The 25726-nt window shown below is 40.8% G+C and overlaps 3 protein-coding genes across 4 annotated transcripts in view; 2 read left to right on the top strand and 1 right to left on the bottom strand.

The window, feature by feature from the left end:
• LOC122870118 (F-box/WD repeat-containing protein 7-like) overlaps positions 1–8997 on the top strand; it is a 40811-nt gene extending 31814 nt beyond the window's left edge. The window contains 7 exon segments of the mRNA XM_044183919.1: positions 1382–1563; positions 2466–2691; positions 2892–2898; positions 2901–2957; positions 3761–3904; positions 6199–6348; positions 6444–8997. Of these exon segments, the coding sequence (XP_044039854.1) occupies positions 1382–1563; positions 2466–2691; positions 2892–2898; positions 2901–2957; positions 3761–3904; positions 6199–6348; positions 6444–6574 (897 nt within the window). The 3' untranslated portion in view covers positions 6575–8997.
• The window catches only part of LOC122870258 (low affinity immunoglobulin gamma Fc region receptor III-like), a 1099642-nt gene that overhangs the window by 390219 nt on the left and 683697 nt on the right, over positions 1–25726 (bottom strand). The gene's annotated exons all lie outside the window — the stretch shown is intronic.
• Positions 15364–24958, top strand: LOC122870165 (butyrophilin subfamily 3 member A2-like). 2 transcript variants are annotated; one of them, XM_044184070.1, is made up of 6 exons: positions 15364–16520; positions 17216–17318; positions 20336–20677; positions 21196–21483; positions 21583–21702; positions 21954–24958. In XM_044184070.1, exons 1-6 carry the CDS (start codon positions 16422–16424, stop codon positions 22388–22390), a joined length of 1389 nt encoding a protein of 462 aa, XP_044040005.1. In that variant the 5' UTR covers positions 15364–16421; the 3' UTR covers positions 22391–24958. The 2 variants fall into 2 exon arrangements, with proteins under 2 accessions (XP_044040005.1, XP_044040006.1); XM_044184071.1 differs by lacking the exon at positions 15364–16520 and adding an exon at positions 16714–16938.

Below are 25726 nucleotides of genomic sequence, written 5' to 3'. Positions count from 1 at the left end.
ATTAATAGTACATTGATTTAATTGGTGGATTTAATCAGCAGCGTTACCTAATCTGGATTTTTGGTTTTAGTTTTAATTTTTTTAAGTTAATGGGATTTTTGTAATTATGCTCAGTAAATGTGAAACTGCTAATTATGGTATTACACACAGAAATGAGTGAAATACATGAGTGAACAGTAAATAATTCATTTTTCTAACACAGTTTTCTGGTTTGCCTAATACTGTTTTAAGTAAATTGCTGAAGATAGTGTTTTTTTTAATTCAATTTTCAATCAGAAACTTCAATAAAAATGAAATTTCCTTATTATGTACTGGTTTAAGGTAGAGGGATTTAATAACATTGAAGTTATTAATTTAGATTTAATCACAGCTTTGTATTGAAAAGCGCGACTTATTAAAACATCCGTCCTCTTACTAATTAAAAGTTGAATTCATAAGTAATAAAACCGCTCAGTTTGTTAACTTTCGGGGGTCTTGCGGCCGTATTTGGTCTGGTCTGACCAGGAGCTAATGGTGGCTAACGTTAGCATTGTTGCGTAACCGACATTAGATTCAAGAGAGCTTTATTGTCCTTGTGCCTGACAACAAAACTGCATCTCCAATCAGACAGAAATAACAGTAAAAATTGACAATATAAAGTAACAATATATAAAAAAAACTAAGTATAAATACCAAAATGCTGTAGTACTGTTATACTATGTTTTAACATTCACCATTATCCTGTAAACTTAAATTTAAATAACCTGTAGATGAGCAAAAACTGGAGTTTAATTTTGATGTGTTTAAGTTTTGCTTACTTTGTCTCAAAGATTAGTTACTTATTTCTGATTCATTCAGATTTTCCAGCACTATTTAGTAAATGTTTTTGTCAACGCTTTATGAATTTTGTTGTTCCTGGACTTTCTCTGTTGTTTTGGAAACGTGTGCGTTGTATGGATTCACGGTGTCTTGTAGGCCCGCGCGTGCTGTGTGTAGTGGCGCGATAATAAAACGTTAATTCGTTGTGTTTAAAAGGCTTTACAGCGATTTAGTGTTGCACGTCCATAAAGTCGGAGGGTTCGCAAGAGGCAGAAAGTATGACTGAAACTCCCAAAACACTGGATCCTACATTTCCCATAATGCAACTGGACAGCGTCTTTTCTGTAGACCCTCTCTTCTCTGGAAAACGGCAGCGTCTTTCAAACTCCGCCCCCCCCCCAGTTTTTAACACAGACTTTGTTAAAAGTGTGTAGTTTCCGAGCCCACGCTGAGATAACCCCGATGACATCACTGTGACATCATCAGGGTCAGTCTCCACAGCTGTTTTCACAGGCTGGGGGTTTACACGCCTGGCCTTTTTATGAGTGTCGTTCAAACTGTTTGTTTCCGTTTCGTCTCTCAGTGTCTGCGGACGTTGACGGGTCACACCGGCGGCGTGTGGTGCAGTCAGATGGCGGTCGCCACGGTGATCAGCGGCTCCACCGACCGGACGCTGCGTGTGTGGGACGCCGAGAGCGGCGAGTGTGTTCACACGCTGTACGGACACACGTCCACCGTGCGCTGCATGCATCTCCACGGCAACCGGTAACACACACACACACACACACACACACACACTTTAGGAACACTTTACATTTTGCTGCATTCATCTCCATGACGACCAGAAAGACTTACACACACACACAGTTAAAGCCTACACTTATGTACACCCACAAAGATTCACACACTCACACACTCTTGACACACATGCCCACTGCTTGCTGTTCGTCTCCATGGTAACCACCAGCATAACATTAATATAGTGTAGCATAGTGTGTAGTGTACATAAACACAAAACATACACACAGCAACCAGCAACACACACATACAACTACACACTAATTACACACACATACATAATAACTTGCATGCTAACACTATAAATACAAACTACAGAAATACACAATAATAAATACACACAGACACATGCACAAGGCGCACTTAAATACGCTACACACACACACACACTTATTACACACACACACACACACATATACTCAAAAACATACAAACATAATAAATACACACCCATCTACACACTAATTACACACACATACATTATAAATTCATGCTAACACTATAAATACAAACTACACAAATACTTGTGTATTAATAAATACACACGCAAACATACACTTACTAAATGCATGAACACACACACACACACACACACACACACACACATCTACATACTTAATACAAAAACATTCACACTAAACACACATTTACAGTAAACACACACACTAATACACACAAGCATTAAGAAACTGGGTCACACAGCATGAACACACACACACACACACACACACACACACACACACACACACACACACACACACACACACACACACACAGACTTCTGCTTCGCTCTCATGCCAATAAGACAAACTTGAGCTGACCTGATTGGCTGACTCTGCAGTGATGTCATGCCTCTCTCTCTCTCTCAGGGTGGTGTCGGGCTCCCGGGACACGACGCTGCGTGTGTGGGACGTGTCGACGGGCCGCTGCGAGCACGTGCTGACGGGCCACGTGGCGGCGGTGCGCTGCGTTCAGTACGACGGCCGCCGCGTGGTGTCGGGCGGCTACGACTGCATGGTGAAGGTGTGGGACCCCGAGACGGAGGCGTGTCTGCACACGCTGCAGGGACACACCAACAGAGTGTACTCACTGCAGGTACGCACACACACACACGCACTATCCGCCGCCTTCGATTCTTTTAAAAAGAGTGTTTTTCTGTGAAAATTGACCAAAAAAACGACATAATCAAGGAGCCTCCGTCGCCCTCGAGAGCTTCTTCTCATTGGCGTCCTTGTATCTGACATACGTTCGTCAGTCTGTGTGTTACACACTCGCACATCGTCTCTCTTTTGCAGTTTGATGGCGCTTTGTGGTGAGCGGCTCGTTGGACACTTCGATCAGAGTCTGGGACGCAGAGACAGGTAGAGACACTTTCCCTCAGCGCAGCCATGAATAGCATACGTTTTATTTTAAATTGATTAAGCGTGTAAGTATACGCTTGGTGTGTAGTAATCCAACAATCCTGCAGTAAATCCTGAACGTCAAAATGTTCAGTTTCATCTTTCAAGGCTATAATTTGTGGTTTGAGGTGTTTCCAGTGTTTTGTCTAATTTATATTTATATTAATTTATATTAATGATATTAATTTATTAGAACATCAACACATAACAGTTTCAGCAAAATCTGAACATTACAACCTTCATGAAGGTTGGATTTATTACAGGACTGTTGTATTAGACTGCATTAGTTTTAGCTCGGTGTACCTAATAAACTGGCAACTGGGTGCGTACCATAAGTTACACTGCAATCGTAATAAAAATACATTGTAAAATAGATACAATAAATAAAGTATGAATTATTTAATTAAACGTAAAATGGCTTCTGTTTATTGAGAAGAATTTATATTGACGTTATTACAAAATTACATTCTCATTCAGTTTCATTAAATAAGTCGTTGTATTAGCGTTGAAATAGACCGAATTAAATTCCCGTTAATTCATTCAGTTAATCTTTTGAAGTCAGATTAAACCAAAATAACATAAAAACAAAAATACAAACTCCTTGAACTTAAAGTAAATCGAGTTTCACTTTTATTTGTCTCTTTATTTCACAAACACCAGAATAATTTAAAAGAAGCACAAAAAGAAACTGTTCATTGTGGTTTTAAATCAGTTAAAATAAACCAGTTGGTTTGAAGTAAAACAGCTAAACCTGTCCTGTCCAGGTGGGTGTGTCCACACGCTGACGGGCCACCAATCGCTGACCAGCGGCATGGAGCTGCGTGACAACATCCTGGTGTCCGGGAACGCCGACTCAACGGTCCGAGTGTGGGACGTCCGGACGGGACAGTGTCTCCACACACTGCAAGGTGAGAGAGAGAGAGAGGACAATAGCATCCCTGTGAGAGTGTGTGTCGGAGAGCAGCATGAAGGTGAGAGCTGCTGTGTGTGTGTGTGTGTGTGCGCGGTGACGACAACCTCCATCTTGTTGTCGACTCAGCGCTAAAACGCACTGACACGAAAGTCTGCAAGTCCTCTGGGAGAACGAGAGATATGAAGGAAACAAGGAACAAACAGTAGAAAGGAAAGAAGCAAACAAAGGGAGGAAGGAGACGAGGGAGAACAAAAGTAAAAGGACTGCAGAAAGTAAAACCCGGTGTAGACGTGCGTATGTGTGAAAACTGTATTTTTACTGGATTTTCTGCAAAATGAGTCCTTTTACTTTTCGTATTTTGCTGATAATACCTACATACTTAAGTAAGGTTTTGAATGCAGGACTTTTATTAGTGTTTTCACCGTGTGGTGTTTGTGCTTTTACTTAAGTAAAGGATCAGATCGCTTCTTTCACCACTGAAAATGGTGAACATAGTGGAGCATTTAGCAGCTAAAGAGCTGAGATATTTTTTCTCAGGAGTTTTTAGAGACCAAAAACAGAGCTGACGGAGTAAATATTGGACTTAGTCGTCCAGGTGGACACAAACACGTTCTCCAGATGAATGATAATGTTGTTCAGTGTCTGCTGGATGTGCAGAAAGGCTGTTGGTTAGCTACAACAGCTTGAAGGGCCCGTAGTGTTGGAGACTTTCTGCCCTCTAGTGGTCACTTCAACATCTGCCGGACAATGCTGAAGATGTTCTATGAGTCTGTGGTGGCCAGTGCTATCCTGTATGCTGTTGCATGCTGGGGCAGCAGGCTGAGGGTAGCGGACGCTAACAGACTCAACAAACTGATCCGTAAGGCCGGTGACATTGTGGGGGTGGAGCTGGACTCTCTGGCGGTGGTGTCAGAGAGAAGGATGCTGGCCAAACTACACGCCATCTTGGACAGCGTCTCCCACCCGCTCCATGACGTGCTGGTCAAGCAAAGGAGCACCTTCAGCGGAAGACTCATCCCACCAAAAAGCACCACAGAGCGCCACAGGAAGTCATTCCTGCCTGTGGCCATCAAACTCTTTAACTCCTCCCTCTAAGGATTAGTCTGTTTGACCCTAGGTCACTAAACTGGACATTGAGCATTACATCTCTGCCATAATTAATAATAATTGTGCAATATTCTGTTTACTCCTCAAGTGCAATATTAGTTTTCCCTTGTTAGTTTTTCTTATTTATTGTTACGGATATACCTCAATTACTCTCGACAGTACATGCACCTCCGCTTATTAATATTATTTATTACATAATTAGTGACATTGTATTTATACTGTACTTCACCATCTACCAGTAAACCCACTTGGTACTCGACACTTAGTTTATCTTATACTTATACCAACATGTTACTTAATTTATTTATTTCTGACCTGTTTATAGTGTATAATATCGTTTTCTCCTGTGTGCACTGACGTAAAGGCGAGCTACTGTAACAAAGAGTTTCCCTACGGGGATCAATAAAGTATTTCTGATTCGGATTCTGATTCTGACTTACTGCAGCTTTTAAGTATCTGGTTAGCATTTACAGGCTCTGCTCGGGGCTGGTTTTGGTTGAACTCATCGTTGTGCTCATCAGGCAGACAGTTTTCAGTGTTTGTACAGTTAAGGCAAAACTTTAAAACTTAATTAACAGAGAACTCTTTTGATAATCAAGCAAAAACGCCAAATATTCTCTGGTTCCGGCTTCTCAAATTATGAATGAGCTGCTGGTTTTCTCTGTTTTATATCGTTGCACATTGAGCGGTTTAAAAGGCATTATCTTTTTCAATATTCTCTGACGTTTTACAGAATAAACCGACTATTTCTAATTAAAATTTAATAAAAAATAGTCGGCAGATTTATCTGCATTAGAAATAATCATAGTCGCAGCCTTAAAAGAAATATAATACTTCCTTTTTAATGAAAGCAGATTTGCTTCTCTGCATTTACTTCCAGTCCAGATGTCCAGTACTGACACTTTGTGCTTTGATTCCACAACATTAACATTCGCTTAGTTTGTTTTCTTATTTACAGTATCGGTTTATTTAACAGGGACGCTGCAGATTAATAGTTTGCCAAAAACGCCATTTTTCATCTGTAGTTTCTGGTCAGAGTTACAAACTCACCGTTAAAAATGATGTTAAAGAAAATGAAAACATTAAGTTTGAGTGACAGAGTACGTGTAGTACTGGTAGTCTTGTCTGTGTGTTGCTGTGGTGAGGAGGTCAGAGGTCACGGTGTGATGATGTTTCCTTCAGGTCCCAACAAGCACCAGTCGGCGGTGACGTGCCTGCAGTTCTGCCGAGGTCTGGTCCTGTCCAGCTCCGACGACGGGACGGTCAAACTGTGGGATCTGAAGACTGGAGCCTGGCTGAGAGACGTGGTGGCGCTGCAGAGCCGGGGATCAGGTCAGGACCCGCCAACGCACCAGTGGGAGGGCACTGTACACTCACCTGTTACTCACCTGAGTCTAAACCAATCACACTTCTTCCTTTCTCGACAGGCGGCGTTGTTTGGCGAATCAGAGCGTCCGACACTCGGCTGGTGTGCGCCACCGGCAGCAGGAACGGGACGGAGGAGACCAAACTGCTGGTGCTGGACTTCGACCTGGACGACAAGAAAGAGACTGACTGAGGAGGATGAGTGATGTCATCAAACGGAGACAAGAGGACAGAAATGCCGTGAAAGATGATTGGGAGACTATTTTGTAAAGGAAAAGATGGACTTTTTTGACCAAAGTCATGGCTGGGTCGAGTTTCTCCAACAGTCAGACACACAGGTATGAATGTTACAACACGCCCTGATTGGCTGGCGGACAAACGGACACATTGAGAGGACAGCTGGACGGACAGATGGGCAAAATATCCACTTCAATCTGGATACCCAGTGTGGAAGATTCACAAAATGGCCGAAATGAAAGAAAATAGTTTAAGGTTGACATAAAATGGCTGCACTGACATGGACGACGCCAAATGGACACAGCAAAATGGCTTCCAATATGGCAGCCTCAGCCTGGCGGGAGCTGTGGCGGCAAATTTTAATGTTTCTGACGCTTTGATGGACAGAATCATGGATGTAAATGGTCGCTAGGACAACGGGCGAATGTTTTTGATGGAAATAAGATCAAAAATGTCTCGGAGGAGAAGTTGAAGAGAAAACGATGGATTTAAGCGACGATGGTGTCTGAATGTAACTGCTGCAGAGGATCCAACCAATGGGGAAGAGGAGGGCTTTGGCTTTTATTGCTGCTGAACCAATGAGGTCAACGACGCTGTTTTAAACAAACCAATCCAAATGTACCAAATCTTGAAGGCCGGAGACACGCGGGCAACTTTTTGAGGCAACGTAGACGGGCATAAATGTGAATACAGTTAACAGAATTCAGTCAGTGTTGTTTTCATACCAGCAGAGTAGGTGTCTTTTCTTTTCTTTCCATAGTTGCCGGTGAAGTTGCCCGTCTTTGTCACCTCTAAATGTACTTTGTGTGTTTCGGCCCTGCAGTACTGTAACAAATGTAGTGTTTGGAAGCTGTACGTGAGCCGGCGACGGCGCAGGAAACGCTGGCCGTTAACTCGACAGGTGCCACCGTGGAAGTGCCGGGTGAATTTTTGGGAATAAAAGTTTTGTTTCCCCATCCATCCATCCAGCGGAGGAGGAGGAGGAGGAGGAGGAGGAGGGAGGACTAAAGTGTATAATCCAGCCACAACCAGAGCCTCACATCTGCAGGAGTCTAAACAAACCCTCACTTTCATTCAAGCTTTACAGCCGCCGCCTTTTTACAGTAAAAAACATTATTTTAAAGGCAGAGGAGGATTAATATAATAACTCCAAGCCGCTTGTCACCTCTATAAAACCATACAAGTTTACTGCACACTAAATCGCTCACAGACCCGCATGCAAACCCTCAGTATTCCTGCCAAAAGTGAAGTTAAATGCGTTAAACGTGTTTAAAAGCGGCGGCACTGAACGCTCCTTGGTTCCTACACAGGCCTTTTTCACAGAGGACGTTTTGAAGCCACAGCAGGAAGTGCACAGGTATAAATGATGAATGATGGTCCAATGCCATTTAGCTGCTTCAGGGTCCTGTTATTGTACATGCTGGCTCACTGGCACACTGTGATGACTTACTGGGACACTTGAATATAACGCAGCCATTGTTGATTTTCCCAGCGACACCCTGTGTTTGTCAGACCTGTAGCTTTACTGAACACTAAATCAGTCAGACTCAGCTAGTTTCAGTCAGTTTTTTGTTCAAAATGTGTCACTTTTTATTCCTAGAAACTTAACTGAAAGTCAGAAAAACAAAGTCTGTGAGAAAAAACGGGTTTAATGAACCAACTTTACTCTTAAACCTGCGTTTTAAATGACTTATTCACTCACCTTTTTTCAGTTATTCCTGTTATACTTGCTGATAATTTAATTCAGTATACTCAAGATACAGAGAGACAAAGGAAGCAAAGAAAGGCCTTTGAATGTTAATTTTAATATTTCACTTTGAAAACCGTCTGAATTTATGTGATTATTTGAATTTCAAAACGGTAACTTTATTATTTTTTTGGTTATCGGGTTATTTTTCACAATTAGTTGCTAAATATAAAAAAAAAAAATTCAAATTATTTTGGCCTTTCTGTGCTTCCGTAAAATATTTGATTAATCTGTTTTCAGCTGTGAGGGTCACTCCTCATGTTTTCCCCAGCTTATGAACTATAAAAAAAAAAGATAAATAATTTAAAACAACTCCAGATATTAATCTGATAAGCTGTAGTTGCCAGGCAACACCTCCAGCCAATAAGCAGGGATTTGGGTGATGTTTCCCCCAGCAACAAGTGGTATTTCAGGCGGTATTATTTTTTTCCTGTGAACTTGACCTTTGCAGGTGTGAGGCTCTGCAGAGGCGACTGTCCTGATCACGTTATCATGTAAAATACTGTAAATACAAAGAGGATGTACATATTCAGCTTTTTATAAGAAGAAAACAGAGAAAATATTGTTCACGGTGGAAAGAGAAGAGGATGGAGGGATGAATTATGCATCAATAAAAGATGAGTTTTATAAAGCGCCGGCTTGTTCATTCTCAGAAACATCTGAAGCACTTTTAGAAACAATACGTTTCAACAAGCTGTGGTGTTTCCAGCTCTTCTGCTCCTTAAAAGGTTTAAATAAAAATAAAAGTTTGAACCAGTTCAGTGAAACTAGAAGAAAGAACTGAAGCGACGTCTTCCAGCAAGAAAAGTCTTTCAAATTGAACTGAAATTAGAGAGATTTTACACAGTTACGGCTTTAAATTGTCATGTTTGATGCCATTTGTCTCAAAAGAAATATGGAAGATACACCGAAATTGAACTTTAAGCATTTTATTATTGAAGTTTTTTCACTTTAGCTATAATGTAGCCATGTTTATCTTTGATGTACGTTGAATTCTCCTTTTCACACCTGATTTTAAACCAGACTGAGATTCTACCTCCAGCGTGGCTAAAATGGTTTTTGCAAGAACAAAGCCAGCTGTTGGATCATTTTCTTTCGTTCGTAGCTCCCTAACTGACGTCCTCTCTTAAATGCAGTTGTTCTCACTGTAGATCTTTTCAGTTTCAAATAGCCCTGCATGTTCTGAAAAAGAAAACATGCAACGCATCCATATTTCAAGCTAATAACTGAGCTTAAAAAATGGTCAAAAATGCTAAAATTACTGTTAAATGTATTATTATAAGTAAATATTATAGTATTTTCTTTGCAGGACATTAAAACACAATAGATAACACAAATTTCCAGAGGTAATATCTTTATTTTATTGGTCTACAGATCAGAAAGTTTAATGTGCTCGACTGATGACTACTCAGCTGTAGTTCTGAGCGATAAATTATCGATGAAAATATCACAATATGCTGTTTTATAGTCGATGATAGCTGCAACTTTAGAGGATTAATCTTAAGAAAAGTGGATGCATTATTTCACAGGTCTGTAATTTCCCAATAATTTTCCTGACTTCCTGGAAAGGACTTTGTAATTTGGGTCCTAATTATATGGAAGATAGACACAGTATTTAATTAGCACACTTGCAATTAATTAATTGCAAGTTTAACCTTGAGAGCCTTTTAATCAGAGCACAGCAGGGCAGCTGAACGAGCAGAAACGGGGCAAGTATACAGTTCAGCATACCGTATGTGAAGAATGACGTTTGCAATAATATATGAATAATGAATTAACATTAACTTGGGTTTAAATGGAGCGGTTTCTTCAGCAGCAAACCCTCCGGTGAATCTCCTCCGGCTGTGGGAGAACCGGAGGATCTGCGCGAGCGTGAATCAGAGTGAAGCTGCCTGCAGAAAATACAAGTTACAAAGAAAGAATAACACACAACCTGTGTGTGTGTGTGTGTGTGTGTGTTCAGCCCGTTTGGCCCAGAAACTGAGGTTGCCACGGTAACGATGCCTCAGCGTCAGATGCGATTGGCTTTCAACAAAAAAAAGAAAACCCTGCAAACTGCGAAGGAGCAGGAAGGTTCAGGGCCGAAAGACGGATGAAAGGTACTTGTAGTTCTGAGAAGAAGTATTTACTTGAGGACTAATACGACACTAAAGAAATACTCAGTTACAAGTAAAAAAAAAAAAATCCTGCATTCGCTCAGTGAAAGTATGCAAGTATAATCAGGAAAATGTACTTAAAGTATCGAAAGTAAAAGATCTCACTGCAGAGAAATGTCCCCTGTGAGTCTGTATGGTAGATCTAATGATGTACCATACACAGTATACAGCCAGTGGTGGAAGAAGTACTCAGAAGTGAAAGTAGCAGCGTAAACTTTTTAGCTGAGTAAAAGTACTAGCAGCTAAATGTACTTAAGGTACCAAAAGTAAAAGTACTCATTGTGCAGAATGGCCCATTTCAGAATAATGTTTATTATGTTACTGGATCGTGATTAATGATGCATTAATGTGTTTAAGTGCAGTAAGAAGTTAAACTGAGCTCCACCTTCACCAGCTGCAACATTAAAGCGATGAACACATTAATGCATCAATAATTACAATCCAATATTCTGAAATTCTGTATAATGAGTACTTTTACTTTTGGTACTTTAAGTACATTTTGATGCTAATACTTTTGTACTTTTACTTAAGTAAAGTTTTGAATGCAGAGTATTTTTACACTGCGGTGTTGCTACTTTTACTTTAGTAGAAGATCCGAGTGCTTCTTCCTCCACTGAGTGAATGTGACCTTTGTTGGTTTTCATCTTTAATGTTAATTGATTTTTGTAAAATGCTAATTGCTGGATTAGCAGAGTCAGTCAGGTGTACAGCCCTTTGATGTGGAGATTTCTATTAACTTCGGTAGAGTTTGGGAGATTTCACTTTCCCCTGCTGGCGTTGTGGGACGTCTTTGGCCGCCCGTCCTTCAGAATCAGCCAAAACAAAGAATCTTAAAGAAAGCTTTCTGTATTTTTTTTTTTTTTTTTTTAAAACTCCATCTTCCTCCACATTTCACTGAGCAGAGCTTTGTGTTTCAGTGTGTGGGTGTTGGTGGGAGAGCGAGCACATAACATTATGCAACAAAACTGGCTCCAACATCCTGAACAAGAACTGAACTGAAACGTGTAGGAGGTGCTTTCATGTTTGTTTGAGCTTCATTGATAAAATGAATGAAATAAATGCCTTGAGAACAGTACAAACAGGTTAGCATGTTAGCATTTAGCGCATCTGGACTGTTTCCTTCCTGCTCACTGCATCCGCCTGAAAGTGGAAAGATGTTACGGGTTTCCTGTTTGTGGGGCGATAAAAGGTGCGACGCGTGAAAGTGTGTAGCGTTTGATCTGCCAGCCGCACCAAATCTGAACTACACAGATTAAATATACGGAGGCAACGTCACAAGCAGACGGCTGCAAAACCTGTTTCTGATGAACACAAACCACCGTAAGAAACGGGGCTGGCCTGGGACAAAAAATCGGCCCTGGCACAATCGGTCGAACACCACCCACCAGTACACCATCCTTGCGTAATGTACTATTCCCCCAAAACACTACAAAGCTGAGTAGTGAGCGCCGTGGACAAGCGGACTGCCCCCCTGGCGGAGTACACGGTACCCGTACTCAACTGGTACAAGCAACTGTTGAAGAAGAAGCTCTGCAATGAGTCGAAGTATCGTTTCAAATGATTTTACAAAAGGAAGGAAAGGACAAGAGAGCTGTGTGTGTGTTCTGTATTTTAATATTCACCAACACACTTTTCTTCCCTTTACCTGTGTGTGTGTGTGTGTGTGTGTGTGTGTGTGTGTGTGTGTGTTTGCAGCTACGGTGCAGGTGGGAAGATGAAAAACAGCTCTCATCTATTTACCCATGAGGCTTTGCAGCACAACAGTAAGTCCCCTCAGGGCCAGCTAACACACACACACACACACACACACACACACAGGTAGTAAGTGAACAAGTTTCACGACGAAATCTCATATTTTCTTTTCTCATTTTCTCTCTGAAATATCATATTCAATATTTTAAACCCTGATCAATAATTATTTTACTGTTTTATGAGCAAAATCTTGAGATGGCTGATTTAAGAATAAATAAATATCCCTTTCCTTCTCGCTGAACGATTAGATAATTGTTTTTATTTAGTTAGTAATGCAGATTTTCTGGCTCCAGTAACTGACAAAACATCACAGACCAGACAAACACCATGTCGTTCTGCAGTCTGTGGTTTTTATGTACTTTCTTACAAATACTCCTTGAAACACACACAAAAAAAGCATTTCTATCAACCAAAATTAGATAGTTTATACAATATGTTAAAGGGGCAATGTTTTTAAGAGTGGGTCCCCATTTTGTTTGCATCTCGTGCACAAACGAGGGCAAGGCAAGGTTATTTATTTCAGTTTGGAACGCAACCGCCATGAAACAATCAGCAAAATAACGTTTCGTTTCTCTCATTCACTCTCCAGCTCGCTCGCTCTTTTTTTAAAAACTAGTTGTGAAGCCGACAACAAAGGCTGGCTTTGTTTGCAACGTTAATAAACCACCTCTCGTCCTGATAATGACCCTACGGTACTCCCTGCTTTACGAATGAAGCGGCGTCAGTGTTTGACCAGTCAGCGACAGTCAGGGCTGCAAACTCAAAAAGTTCTTCCGTCGGAGGAGCAGGGACTTCTTTTGCCACCTGGAACTAAATTAAACTAAATCCTGCAAGAACTACATTTAGTCTCTGGTTCCTCCGGTTGAAATGCAGGTTCAGTTCCTCAAAAGGTTCTTGGCCGTCTGGGACAGTTCCTGCAGTGGAGACACTTTGCCCGGTCCTCACTTCTTTAAACCTGCAATAACTTGTGTTTTTTGGCCACTTGGGGGCAGCGGAAACAAGCTGTGAACAATGAGATGAAACTCACTGTAAAGCTCCATGAAGCCGAGCGGAGCCGCAGATTCAGCTGGTGTTGTTATAAAAATATCTATCATGGCCGCTTTAAAGGGCTGTTGGCTGGTTTCAGGGTTAAGGTTTGAATACAGGATAAAGCAGTTTAAGGGTCGATCAGGGAATAAATGATGTCAGCGAAGGCCCTCACAAGTATGGCAGTACAAATGTGTGTGTGCCTCAAAAATGACCATCCAAACATTATAATGTGTTGCAGGACTCTTGCGTTGCATTGCATTAGATTGTGCAGATGTTCGTGTTATTTTGTCCACCTCTGCTCGCTGTTGTTCCTACAAGTGTGTGTGTGTGTGTGTGTGTGTGTGTGTGTGTGTAGATGATTAAAATGCCTAATAAAGTCAAGAAAAAGCACTCAGCCTAAGTAGCAGACGGTAAAACACAATCAAAACATCAGGCTGGGACTCATTAATGTGTATGTGTGTGTGTGGGGGGCACACACATGAATTACTCATGTTGTGGGGACATAGATCTGTTTACACAGTCACATTGTGGGGACTCGCCTTCCTTATGGGGACAAAATGCAAGTCCCCATAACGTAAATCATAAAATTTTAGGGTTAGGTGAAGTCTCCAGGAAATGAATGTAAGTCAATGTAATGTCCTCTAAAGTGATGGAAACATGACTGTGTGTGTATGTGTGTGTGTGTGTGTGTGTGTGTGTGTGTGTGTGTGTATAAGTACACTGGCATTTAAAGTGTGCCATGTAGTATGTATGTAGGTTTTTCTGTGCGTATAAATCTGTATTTGTGTGTGTGTTTATCTCTGTGTGTGTGCGTGTGTGTGTGTGTTTATCTCTCTGTGTTTGTGTGTGTGTTTATCTGTGTGTGTGTGTGTGTGTGTGTGTGTGTGTGTGTGTGTGTGTGCTTGCAACCAAATTGAATCTTCAGACTGAAGTGGTATGGAGAGTGTAATCCAGATTAAACGTGTTTTACTGCGTGAGACGGAGACACACTCACAGATCAATGTAATTCAACTAAGAGCAACACTTATTGGCTGAAGTAGATTCGGTTACCGTGGCAACCGAGACCCCCCGCTCCCCCACCCACCAACACCACCTCTCTGTCCCTCATTCAATTCAAATGAGCTTTATTGGAATGAAACACAATATTGACAAACAGAAACAAGGAGTGAAATTACAAACATGTGATACTGTTTTTATCTATCTATCTATCTATCTATCTATCTATCTATCTATCTATCTATCTATCTATCTATATTGTGCTAGAAACATGCTATAATACTGTATTTTCATTTTGTAATGGTCATTATAACTGCCACTGGTATTTATGTTTCTTTTTTCCACTGGTAGGTTATTCATTCTCAAAGACAAATTAAAATCCCTCCTGGATACATGATGTGGCCGTGTTTCACTGAATCTGAACCAGCTGGATGAAGAAATGGGCCTCAGGCTATCGACGTCTCAAAGAACGGCGGTCTGATAATAATAAACCACGATTAACAACCGTAGAAAAGGTTTCAGTCGTAGTCATCTGGACGCTGTTTTCAGAATCACGACGTTTCGGCTCCCATCCGGAAGTCATTCTCAATTGTGAAAAAATGGGACGGGAACTCAGAAATTTAAGCTCCTCTGTGTTAAATAAGCCCCGCCCTCAGGAAGGAGTCTACCTGAGTATCTGTTGATTAGCTAGTTTCACCTGAAACTGACCTAATAGTTTCCATGATGGCCCAGTAATCAGTAATCCAATTTACCAGCTTTCTGAGCAAAAGTAACTGAAGTCAACTTGTGCAACCAACAGGAGCAACACATCCATCACTGGAGAGACAAATGAAGGGAGATGTTTATTAAACAGAGTGCCCAGATATTTGTCTGCTGGATAAAAAGACAGAGTGACAAGAAGTCTCACACAGTCTGATGCAGAGAGCTGGGACGTCCATGATGTCTTGCTGCTGACTGTCGCAGCATCGGACTGAAATACAGCTAAGACATAATGTAGCTCAGAACCTCCTCTTCCTGTTAGTGTTTCTGCTGTTGATGCAGCAGCAGGTTTGAACTGTAGATCCATTAATATCTATGTAGGGCAGAACTGCTGAAGGGGAAATAATAATATCACTGGTTCTAATCCCAAAATAGGTGCTAACAAGAAAAGCTTTGTGATCAACCTTAAAAATATGCACCAGTTCTTAGAAAAAGGTTAGGATGGGGTTAGGAAAAGGTTCAGGTTAAGGTTAGACAACCTTCCTCATCTTGGTTCATTTAGGGAACAATCGTGGTCACGACTAAACACCGTTCAGGGGACCGAAAAGTGACCTTCTGTGTCAAAGTCTTGTCCCCTTGTTGACCCCTGCACCCACCCAAACCTCCTCACTGCAAAGTTTTGAGGCTCTGAAACAATGCCACGCCACTTCCCCCTTTGCTCCGCTCGTAACTCACACAGCTGCTAGAGGTCTCTGTCAGCTGAGCGTGAACAAGTCGTTACAGGCATTTGCAGACATGACTGGTGGTGTCGTTGTTCTTGGCAAGAATTTGCACCACAATTTATTCCAACTTGGTGCAGATTTAGTGTCTCGCTCAAGGACACGTAGACAGACCACAGTACTACAGGTTGTTGGGGGGACTGAGTCTGTGGTCTTTGTACATGCAATGACCTCTGAAAGGATTATGTGGATCTGAAAGTAGTCTCACGCTGTGAGTCATTCAGCCACTTTCACTTCTGGGCTGCTGGAAATGACAAAGATAAAACCTTTTGTCACGGCTCCGTTTTTATTGTCTCAATGGACTTCCCCCCTTAGAAACTACAGGTGTGATAGAGCTGCAGTTACACCTGTAGGCTGATGTTTGATATGACTGCAACTCACCTGTCATGTAGATGCGATGAGCACGCAAAGGTCAAGTTAAACTCCAAGTTAAAACTTAGAGTCGTTCAGAAACTTTGAATAATGTGGAATGGGCTTCTTTCAGGAAACAAAGTGAGCAGAGTTCGGGCTGGTGGAGATTCACTGTCCCTTGACAAAGCACAAAAGCTTAAGTTATATGTTTTTAAATCTAACTAGTATTAAAAAAAACTGTAATTATAGGTGAACAAACAGACAAGCCCACTGGACTTTCACACCTGCACATAAATGCTGCAAAGTGAACACACCTCTTCTTTTTATACACGTTCAAAGTACAAATCATTTTACTGCAGCTTACTGAGCGGCAACGCGACACGCACACAACAGGTATGTAGGATTTTCAAAATTTAATAACATTTTTTGCAATCGCTGCTATCATGTTTTCAGTAAAATGTATTACAACACATTATTATTATAGTTATATAGAGAGAAATAGAGCAGGTCTTCCTTCCCAACAGACTGTCTGTGAAACTGCTTTGCTAGATCGTACACTTAAGCCCCATTCGGACCGGATTTATCACTCCAGGGGACGAGTGTTGATTTTAACATTACCAGTCAGTGATTTTAATCCCATCTGGGTATATGTGGGTAATTTGTCACCCCCTCCCCAGTAATAATTATAGCTGCAAGTAACGCTTTTCAGCGGACACGCTGGTCCTCCTGTAATTTAAATCCTGTCAGGAGTGACGGCCATTTTAAAATTGGATCCCTGAGATTTTCTCCGGGTGAAGAGCTGTTGTGACAGGTAAATCTGAAATGAGGTCACCATTGGTATTTAAACATTTATTCACAGATTATGCAGCTAAACACAATCTTCATAACAATATTATTCAATCTTAATGACCGTAAATGTTCTATGCTAAAACAGGCTCTGTCTCTGTAATCAAAAGTGAAACAGCTTTTGTACAATCAAGTAGTTGATTTTTATTTCATTTTTTAAAAATATTTTGCTTCAAATACCTGTTTTTCTTCTAATTCATAATTCATATTAATACACATTTCTACTGTATTTAATTTTTCAGCTCTCCAGCATGGTTCACATTAAGGATGGATTATCTTTTAAATCTCTTCTCAGTGTTTTCCAACACATTGTTGTCTTCCTTCTCCTGACACACTTTTGTGGAGGTAAGTTACATACAAACACAGAAGTAACACCTTGGTATGTGACACAAATGTAATGTAAGGCTTCTTTGGGCAACTGGTTTGGAAGCCAGTCGGGTCCAATATGCAACTTACACAAGTGTTATAATGTAATAAAACTTTATTTATAGAGCGCTTATCAAAACAAAGTACAAAGTGCTTCACAACAAGAGAAATAAAACACCACATTGAATGATGAAATATAAAAAGAAGTAAAATACACAAAAGCAATAAAATAAACAGCCAGTTCAGGTAAAATCAGGATCTGCTTTCCGATAAAAATGCGTTTTGAGACGAGACTTAAACGAAGACGCTGACTCAGACAGCCTAATGTCTTCGGGCAGGTTGTTCCAGAGCCTCGGGGCCCTGATGGCCAAAGCTCTGTCCCCCTTAGTTTCCATCCTGGACTCAGGAACAGACAGAAGACCCCTGCCCGAAGATCTCAGACTACGTGAAGGTTCATAAGGGATTACAAGGTCTAAAATATAATCTGGAGCCAGGTTACGAAGAGCCTTAAAAGTAATCAACAAGATCTTAAAATCAATCCTAAAACCAACAGGGAGCCGATGTAAAGAGGCTGAAACAGGTGTGATGTGGTCGCACCTCTCGGTCCTGGTTTACAGCCTAGCAGCTGAGTTTTGTACAGTCTGCTGTCGGGTCAAAGTTTTTTGATTAAGACAAGTGAACAGGCTGTTACAATAATCAAGGCGTGAGGAGATAAAAGCACGTACAACAGTTTCTGCATCACTAAGATTTAGAATAGATCGGATTTTTGCAAAGTTTCTGAGGTGATAGAAACATGATTGGACGAGCTTAGTGATATGTTGCTCAAAACATCAATTGCTATCAAACAGGACACCAAGATTTCTTGCAACAGGCTTGACATGTTGTGACAGGTTACCAGTAGATGGCAGTATTTGTTTAGTGATGTGTTGGGGCCCAATAACAAGGATTTCAGTTTTATTTGAGTTGAGCTGAAGAAAATTTATCGACATCCAGTGTTTTATGTCAGACAGGCAGTCCTGCAGAGAAGTCAGCGTACTGAGGTCAGTGGGCTTGACAGGGAGGTACAACTGCATGTCATCCGCATAACAATGAAAAGAAATACCATGTCTGCGGATGACATCACCCAAAGGAAGCATGTATAAGGAGAACAGTATTGGTCCCAGAATTGAACCTTGAGGCACACCGTACTTGATATGGGAGAAGGATGACATGAAGTTATTAATGCTGACACAGAATTTCCTATTGGACAGATAAGATGCGAACCAGTCTAGTGCAGAGCCAGATATGCCCACCCAGTGCCTCAGTCTATCTAAAAGAATTCCATGATCAATTGTGTCAAAGGCAGCACTTAAGTCCAGCAGCACAAGAATTCAACACATGCCTGCATCTGCATTCATTAAAAGGTCATTAGTGACTTTGAGGAGGGCTGTCTCAGTGCTGTGGTGTTGACGAAAGCCAGATTGGAACTTTTCAAAGGTATTATTGTTTTCCACAGCAGCAAGAAGCTGCTTAGATACAAGTTCTTCGAGAATCTTCGAAATAAAAGGCAATTTGGAAATCGGGCGATAGTTATCCAGGAGGGTGGGATCAAGCCCAGGTTTTTTTAGGACTGGCTGGACCCAAACTGTTTTAAAGTAATCGGGGACGCAGCGAGCTGTTAAAAATAATTTGTAAAAGGGGAACAATACAATCCATAACTTCCAATAGAAACCTAGTTGGGATTTTGTCCAGAGGGCTGGAGGGTACTCTCATAAGAGACGTGATGTCTGCGAGTTCGGACAGAGTAACAGCAGAAAAATTGCTCAAAGAAGCCCTGAGCAGGTGATCCACATCTAAAAAGACAGGGTTGGGGGTGATATCAGATCTTATTAACTCCACCTTTCCAGCAAAGTGCAAAAGAAACTTTTCACAATCAGCATCACACTCAGCAGGGGCACAAGGAGAGACTTGCTTAACTAACTGATCCACAGTCTTAAACAGGAATCTGGGGTTGTGCTGATGGGCAGAGATAAGCGCAGAGAAATGACATGTTCTTGCATCCTTCACCATCCTATTATAAAGGAGTAATAACTCTTTCATGGCCCCAAAGTGGACCTGGAGACCTGATTTCTTCCATCTGCGTTCTGCTCTTCTGCATTTCTTTTTACAGCTTCGAATACTGTCATTTAACCATGGCTGTTTTCTAGTCTTTGAGTGTGGTCTATTTTTTTAGAGGAGCTATGAGATCTAAGGTTGAAGAATACAGGTAGTTAAAATAATCAACCGAATCGTTGGTGTAAGAGGAATCGGGAAACACACTGTGAGGAGAATTGAACAGTGTACAAAATTTTGAGGCACTATGCTCATTAAGGACGCGTGTGTATTCAGAGCGAGATAAGACAGTATTAGCAGCCTGTAATTCACAGTTAAAAACAATGCATAGGTGAACAGATACAAACATGTCCCTGATTTCCACAGATGGAGTTTTCAGGCCCAGACTAAAGACTAGGTCTAAGGTGTGGCCACGGGAATGAGTTTGGCCAGACACATGTAGTTGAAAGTTAAAAGAGTTAGTGATATTTAAAAAATCAGCAGCAAGGGCAATAGAGGAGTCATCAACATGAATATTAAAATCACCACAAAGAACAATTCTATCATAATTTAAAACAAGACTGGATAAAAACTCAGGGAGTTCCAACAAGAAGGAGCCAGCTGGTTTAGGGGGGCGATAAATAATAGCAAATATGACCAGGAGGGGGCCACCAAGTTTAAACATGAGCACTTCAAAGGAGGAAAAATCATTGCAAGCTATGAGGTCACACTTTAAATTAAAGTCTGTGCTTTATTTGTGCCTCTAAAACAGTTTTGATGAATACAAGACATTTTTGGAGATGTGAAACTCTAAATACACAACCGAGGCCATGATCAACAGTCACGTTTCTAATGAATATTCAACCTTACAGAGGTCACTGTGTTTGTTCGGACAACAGAATTTAAAATGGACCTACTTTTTCCAGGTCAGTCGCAGGAGATTCGTCCACCTCAGCCAGTCATGGTAATGGTCGGTGATGACATTGTTCTGCCATGTCGGCTGGAACCTGCCAGGGATGCTGTTTCCATGACAATAGAGTGGGGGAGACCTGACCTGAACCCCAGATTTGTCTACATGTGGCATGATGGTCAGGAACTTCTGGTTAACAAAAACAAGGCCTACAAGGGAAGAGCATCATTGTCCAAGAACAAACTGAAGTTTGGAGACCTTTCACTGAAACTCTCCAAAGTGAACGTCTCTGATAACGGGACATACAGATGCTACATTCCAAAACTGAGGAAAGAATATTTTGTTCAACTTCTTGTTGGTAAGTTAATTGACTACACTGTACTACATATAGAACTTTTCGTCCTTAGTAGACAAAGTGCTTTAAAATTTCCCTCTAATCCACTCATTCACACACACACACACACACACACACACACAGGGAACAATTTGGGGTTCACTGTCTTGTCAGGGAGACTTCAACATGTAGACAAGAGGAGCTGGGGATCGAACCCTGCGATTAATGGACAAAAAGCTCTGTCTTCTGAATCACAGCTGACCAAAGTGGGCAACTGTTTGCCCATACACATGCAATAAAACTTGCTATAAAATCTTTGAGAGTCTTGATTTTCTCCAAAAGTTACAAGAAAGCTTATTTTTAGTTATTTGTCAGGTCCAAACGAGACCTAAACCCAGTTATTTCCTTATGATTTGAAAAGAATGTGTTGCTAAAATGTTCAAATGGTGACTGTACACTCATCAGCATGGAAGATGGACCATGTGGACGCTGAGCTGATGCTGTACATCATTTTTCTGTTTTAAATGTCTCCTCATCTTTAGGTGCCGTCTCCTCACCTGCTGTCAGCTTAGCGAGCATCCATAAGCTCAGCAGTGGGGTGATTTTACAGTGTGAGTCTGCAGGCTGGTATCCAGAGCCTGAGGTGTTCTGGCTGGACGGTGAGGGAAAGCTCTTCTCTGCTGGACCTACAGAGACCGTCAGAGGTCCTGATGGCCTCTATACTGTCAGCAGCAGAGTGACTGTGGTGAAGAGACACAGCAACAACTACACCTGTAGAGTCCAACAGCAGAACATCAACCAGGCCAGAGAGACACGCATCCATGTTCCAGGTAGGAAGTTTCAGCTTCCAACTCATGAAATACACACAGACCTTATGTTTTCTGTCAAACATGAAGTCTAGTTTTATTTAAACTCTTTTATTATTTCAGATGATTTCTTCATGGCCCCATCTAGTTGTACTGCTTCTACTGCCATCAGCCTGTTGTTTGGCTTCATGTTTATTCTCACAGTCGTCCTTTTTGTCTGGAAACTAAGACAAAACAAAAGCGGTGAGCCAAAGATTTATTTGACTTTTTAATAAAGCATTTTCTACCTCTTAAGCTTATGGTTATCAAAATATGAGGAAAATTAAAACTTTGAAAATTAATGTTTCTTATAAGAAAAGTACGGAGAAGCTATTTCCTGCTATTTGAATCATATAATATTTTATGTTATATAATATGTTTGGCTTCTGTGTCTAATGTAGCTTCTTAAGGTTTTGCTAAAAGTACTGCGTAACACTGCTTCTGTTTCTACACAGAGAGGAAGATGCGCCACAAGAAGGAAAATAAAGAGAGAGAGAGAGGAAGAAGCAAAGAGCAGCTCTTGACAGAAAGCAACTTGGAAAAGATAAAGCTAAGACTTAATGAGGAGTTACAGAGGAAAGAGGAAGAACAGAAAGACATGATGCAGGATATTGAGGCACTGAAGGGACTGACGAGGGAAATGGAGAAGCAGAAAGAGAAACTCACCGTTCAAACAGAGGCGACAGACAGACTGGCAGAGGAGAATACAAAGAAGCTTGATTCAGTGGAGAAAGAAGTAACAGAGAAGGAGGGAGATAAGACAGCTATCAAAGCACAGGGATACCTCAAACTCAGAGAAATCATCACACAGACCAGCTGGAACCTGGAGGAGAGAAAGACAGAACATCAAAAGCTGCAGTTCAACACACAAACTAATGAAGAAGACATATGATAACATTAACAGAATCACAGAAAAGAAGAACAAAGTAGAGAACCACATGGAGCAAATAAAGAAACAAATGGAGGAGATAGAGAGACCGAGAGAGGTCAAAGAAAGGAGGGAAGAAATATGACAAAACAAAACATGATCATGTTACTCACTCTTGATGTCTACACTTTAATTAAAGTGGCTTTAATACAAATAATGTATCGAATGTATGAAAACAATGTGACAATATGAAAGGGGTAGTGACGAACCTACAGAGAATCATCATCTGCTCCTGCAGCTCCGCTCGGCTTTACGGAGCTTTACAGTGACTTTCTGCTCATCGTTTGTCTGTCTGGCTGCAACTTTACTGTTCTGGTTCCCTCTCAGTGCATGGCTCAGTTTTCAACTGCAGCAGAGAAAAAGCTGCAAAAAGCTGCTGTACGCTACCTGCTCAGCAGCAAACAGACTCAGTCAGAGAGCAGCTGGTGAACATAGCGGAGCGTCTAGCAGCTAAAGAGCCAGATGTTTCCCTCGGGAGAAAACCACAGTCAGCAAGCTGTTAATCTGCAGCCATCATCCTAAAAAAGAATGCTCTTCTTAACATTACACAGAGTTTTAAATGAAAATGTACAACTATCTGATAGGTTTCTACAGAGGTGGGGAGGAGCTGTGGTTTAGACTTAGCTCTCCCTTCGGTGGTGCACAGGCTGGTCCAGCCTCCACCCTTCGTGTGGAGACAGCGCCCTGGTGGAGGAATCCTACACTTCCTCTGTTAGTGAGTTGCTAAAGTCTCTGCTTCGTTCCCCAAAACTGCTGCTTCTCCTCTCATGGTCATTACAACACATACTGTCCTCAGTACATGATGCTCTTTCTGATCTCCCTGTTTCTTTGTATAAATGGAAGCCTGTTTGCAACAGCTTACACAACAGTAACAATTGTTACCCTGTGTGTGTGTGTGTATGTGTGTGCAAATGTTTCAACATGGTATTAATATAATAGGCAAGCAACCTTCATTTAAATTATTAATTCTCACAAGACCAAACACAGAGCTGACAGAGAGAAGACCGGACTGACCTTCATCAGGTGGAAACAAACACGACTCCACATGAACGACCATGTTGCTCTGTAACTGCTGGATGTGGAAATAAGCAACTGTTTGCTTATTTTAAGTCCAACATATCAACTTAAAAGATGATATGTTGTGTTCACAAGATGTTTCAGTATCTCCGTGTCTTTTCTTCAACAATATTGTTGGACAGAATTCAGGGACAGACTGATGTTGTGAAGGGCTGCTGCACCTGTTGCGTTATGATCCTTCTGCAAGATAACATCACTTTTTCAATGTGATTTTCTTGCTAAACCAATATATGCATGCATTGTGTTTTTAATTTAGCCAATAAAACCACAGAATTAAGTTCCTCTTGGAAATGGCATAGATATCAAGATAACTACAGTGACCACACAGAGTCACGCACACATGACAAAACCACACTTTAAGCGCTGCTGTTGGTTGCAAACTGGATTTGAAATGAATTTATATCATGCTGGAAAGGCTGTCAGAGTCCAAACCCTCCTGCCACAACAGATCAGTACAGACAAATGACTACAGGGCACTATACGAACATCACAGGAAACCATCTGGACTGTTTGCGCTGTTCGCAATAATTAAAATATAGATGTTGTAGTCGACAGGCACCAGGAGAGGAGCATCCAATAAGCCTTCTAAACACACACAAGTTTGCTTTCTTCCCATTTGGGGGAAGTGCTTCATCGACCTTGACGATGGGACTTAGGCCGTTATAAAATCGCAGCTATACATGCAAACAGGAGAAACATTGGCAGTTAATGTTTTGTGGTTGTACTGCAGCTGTTAGTTCAGTGACATTTACTGACATTAGTTTGTATCTTTGGATGTTTCCTGTTTGTTTTTTGTGCTTTTCAACATAGATATTTTATTTTGTTTCATTTTAAATAACTAAATGTTGTTTCTGTTTTAATACAGACACACTTGCCTGCTTTTTATCGCATGTTTTCAGTGTGACATTGGTTAATTACGCACTCATTGTGTGTGTGCATTTGAACAGTTAAAGCCAATAGTTTGCTGTAGTGTAAATACAACAAATGTACTGTATGACTGAACAGATAAGCTTTGCTGTTTCATATTGTCTGTTCGAAATCATGTCCCAGTTTCACCCTGAGAAATATACTCAAATAATAAATGGACCAAAATATTTTGGGAAACAGAACAGCAGCACTAAGTCAAGTTTAGTTAAGTTTTTTCTGACTGTCAAATAACCAGACATCGTCATTAGATAGTGAGTGAAACAAGAGTAATTTGGTAGAGACACAAGTAAGAAAAAGAACAATGTTTCATTTTTAAAATATATATTTCTCTCAGATAAGCAGAATCATCCTGTGCAGGTTTTCCCATAAAAAAGATGAACACATCCAAATGAGACCAACGTGAAGTCTCTGTTCTATAAGTGTAAAGTTAAAAAACAGGACAATAGAAAAATGCTGATGTATGTAATGTTTTTTTCCAACATTCACATTGTACTTTACGATACTCAAATAAAAATACTTATTTGTAAACCTTTGTGTATTTAGTTTGCTGAATTTGTAGTTTGTAACTTTTTTTAAATACTAAATGCTAAAAAGAAAAATGCACACGGTCCAGCTTGAGCAGAAAAGAAACTACAAAACATCCTTTGATCCGTCTGTACAAGGAAATGCTTCTGTTTGTATATAAAACCAGTCACCAGCTGCTGTCGCAGTTTATGGTCTATCTGGTTAGAAAATCATAAAGTGGCAAATAGTCCAAAGTTTAATCTGGACAAACAACGTGCAGCTTCATTTCAAGGGAAGCTGACTTAGAATTACTTTGGAACCACAGTTTTATACATGGAAATGAAATAATGATACGTCTACCTGATACTTTCCTAAGGATTTATGTTATTAGTTCAGTTTCACTGCTTTTGCCCCAAATCTTTAAAAATAAATGTGAGCACTGTAACAGTAATTATCCAACCAAGTGAAAATAAACAGAAAGCGTCGATCATGGAGGCTGCTGTGTCTTAGTCAATCGATAATGTTTGAATTCAGTATCTGAACATAACATTAATAATATGTAAACCATCAGAATATACAGCTACAACCTATTTCAGTATTTTATGATTTAACTGCAAAAGATCGTCACTAAAGTCTTCCTTTAATGTCATCTGGCTGCTGCTTTAAAGTGACTAAAGTTAATCAAATATATTGACTTCGAGACTCCTTGTATAGACTGAACTGATCCTGGTTTCAGTCCTGCGGTTATTTGTCACTGTCACGTCCAGTTCAAAGAGGACCCAAATGCAGGAC

Source organism: Siniperca chuatsi, linkage group LG22 (genome assembly GCF_020085105.1).
Source record: "Siniperca chuatsi isolate FFG_IHB_CAS linkage group LG22, ASM2008510v1, whole genome shotgun sequence".
Lineage (NCBI taxonomy): Eukaryota > Metazoa > Chordata > Actinopteri > Centrarchiformes > Sinipercidae > Siniperca > Siniperca chuatsi.
This window is presented reverse-complemented; position numbering and strand designations above follow the sequence as displayed.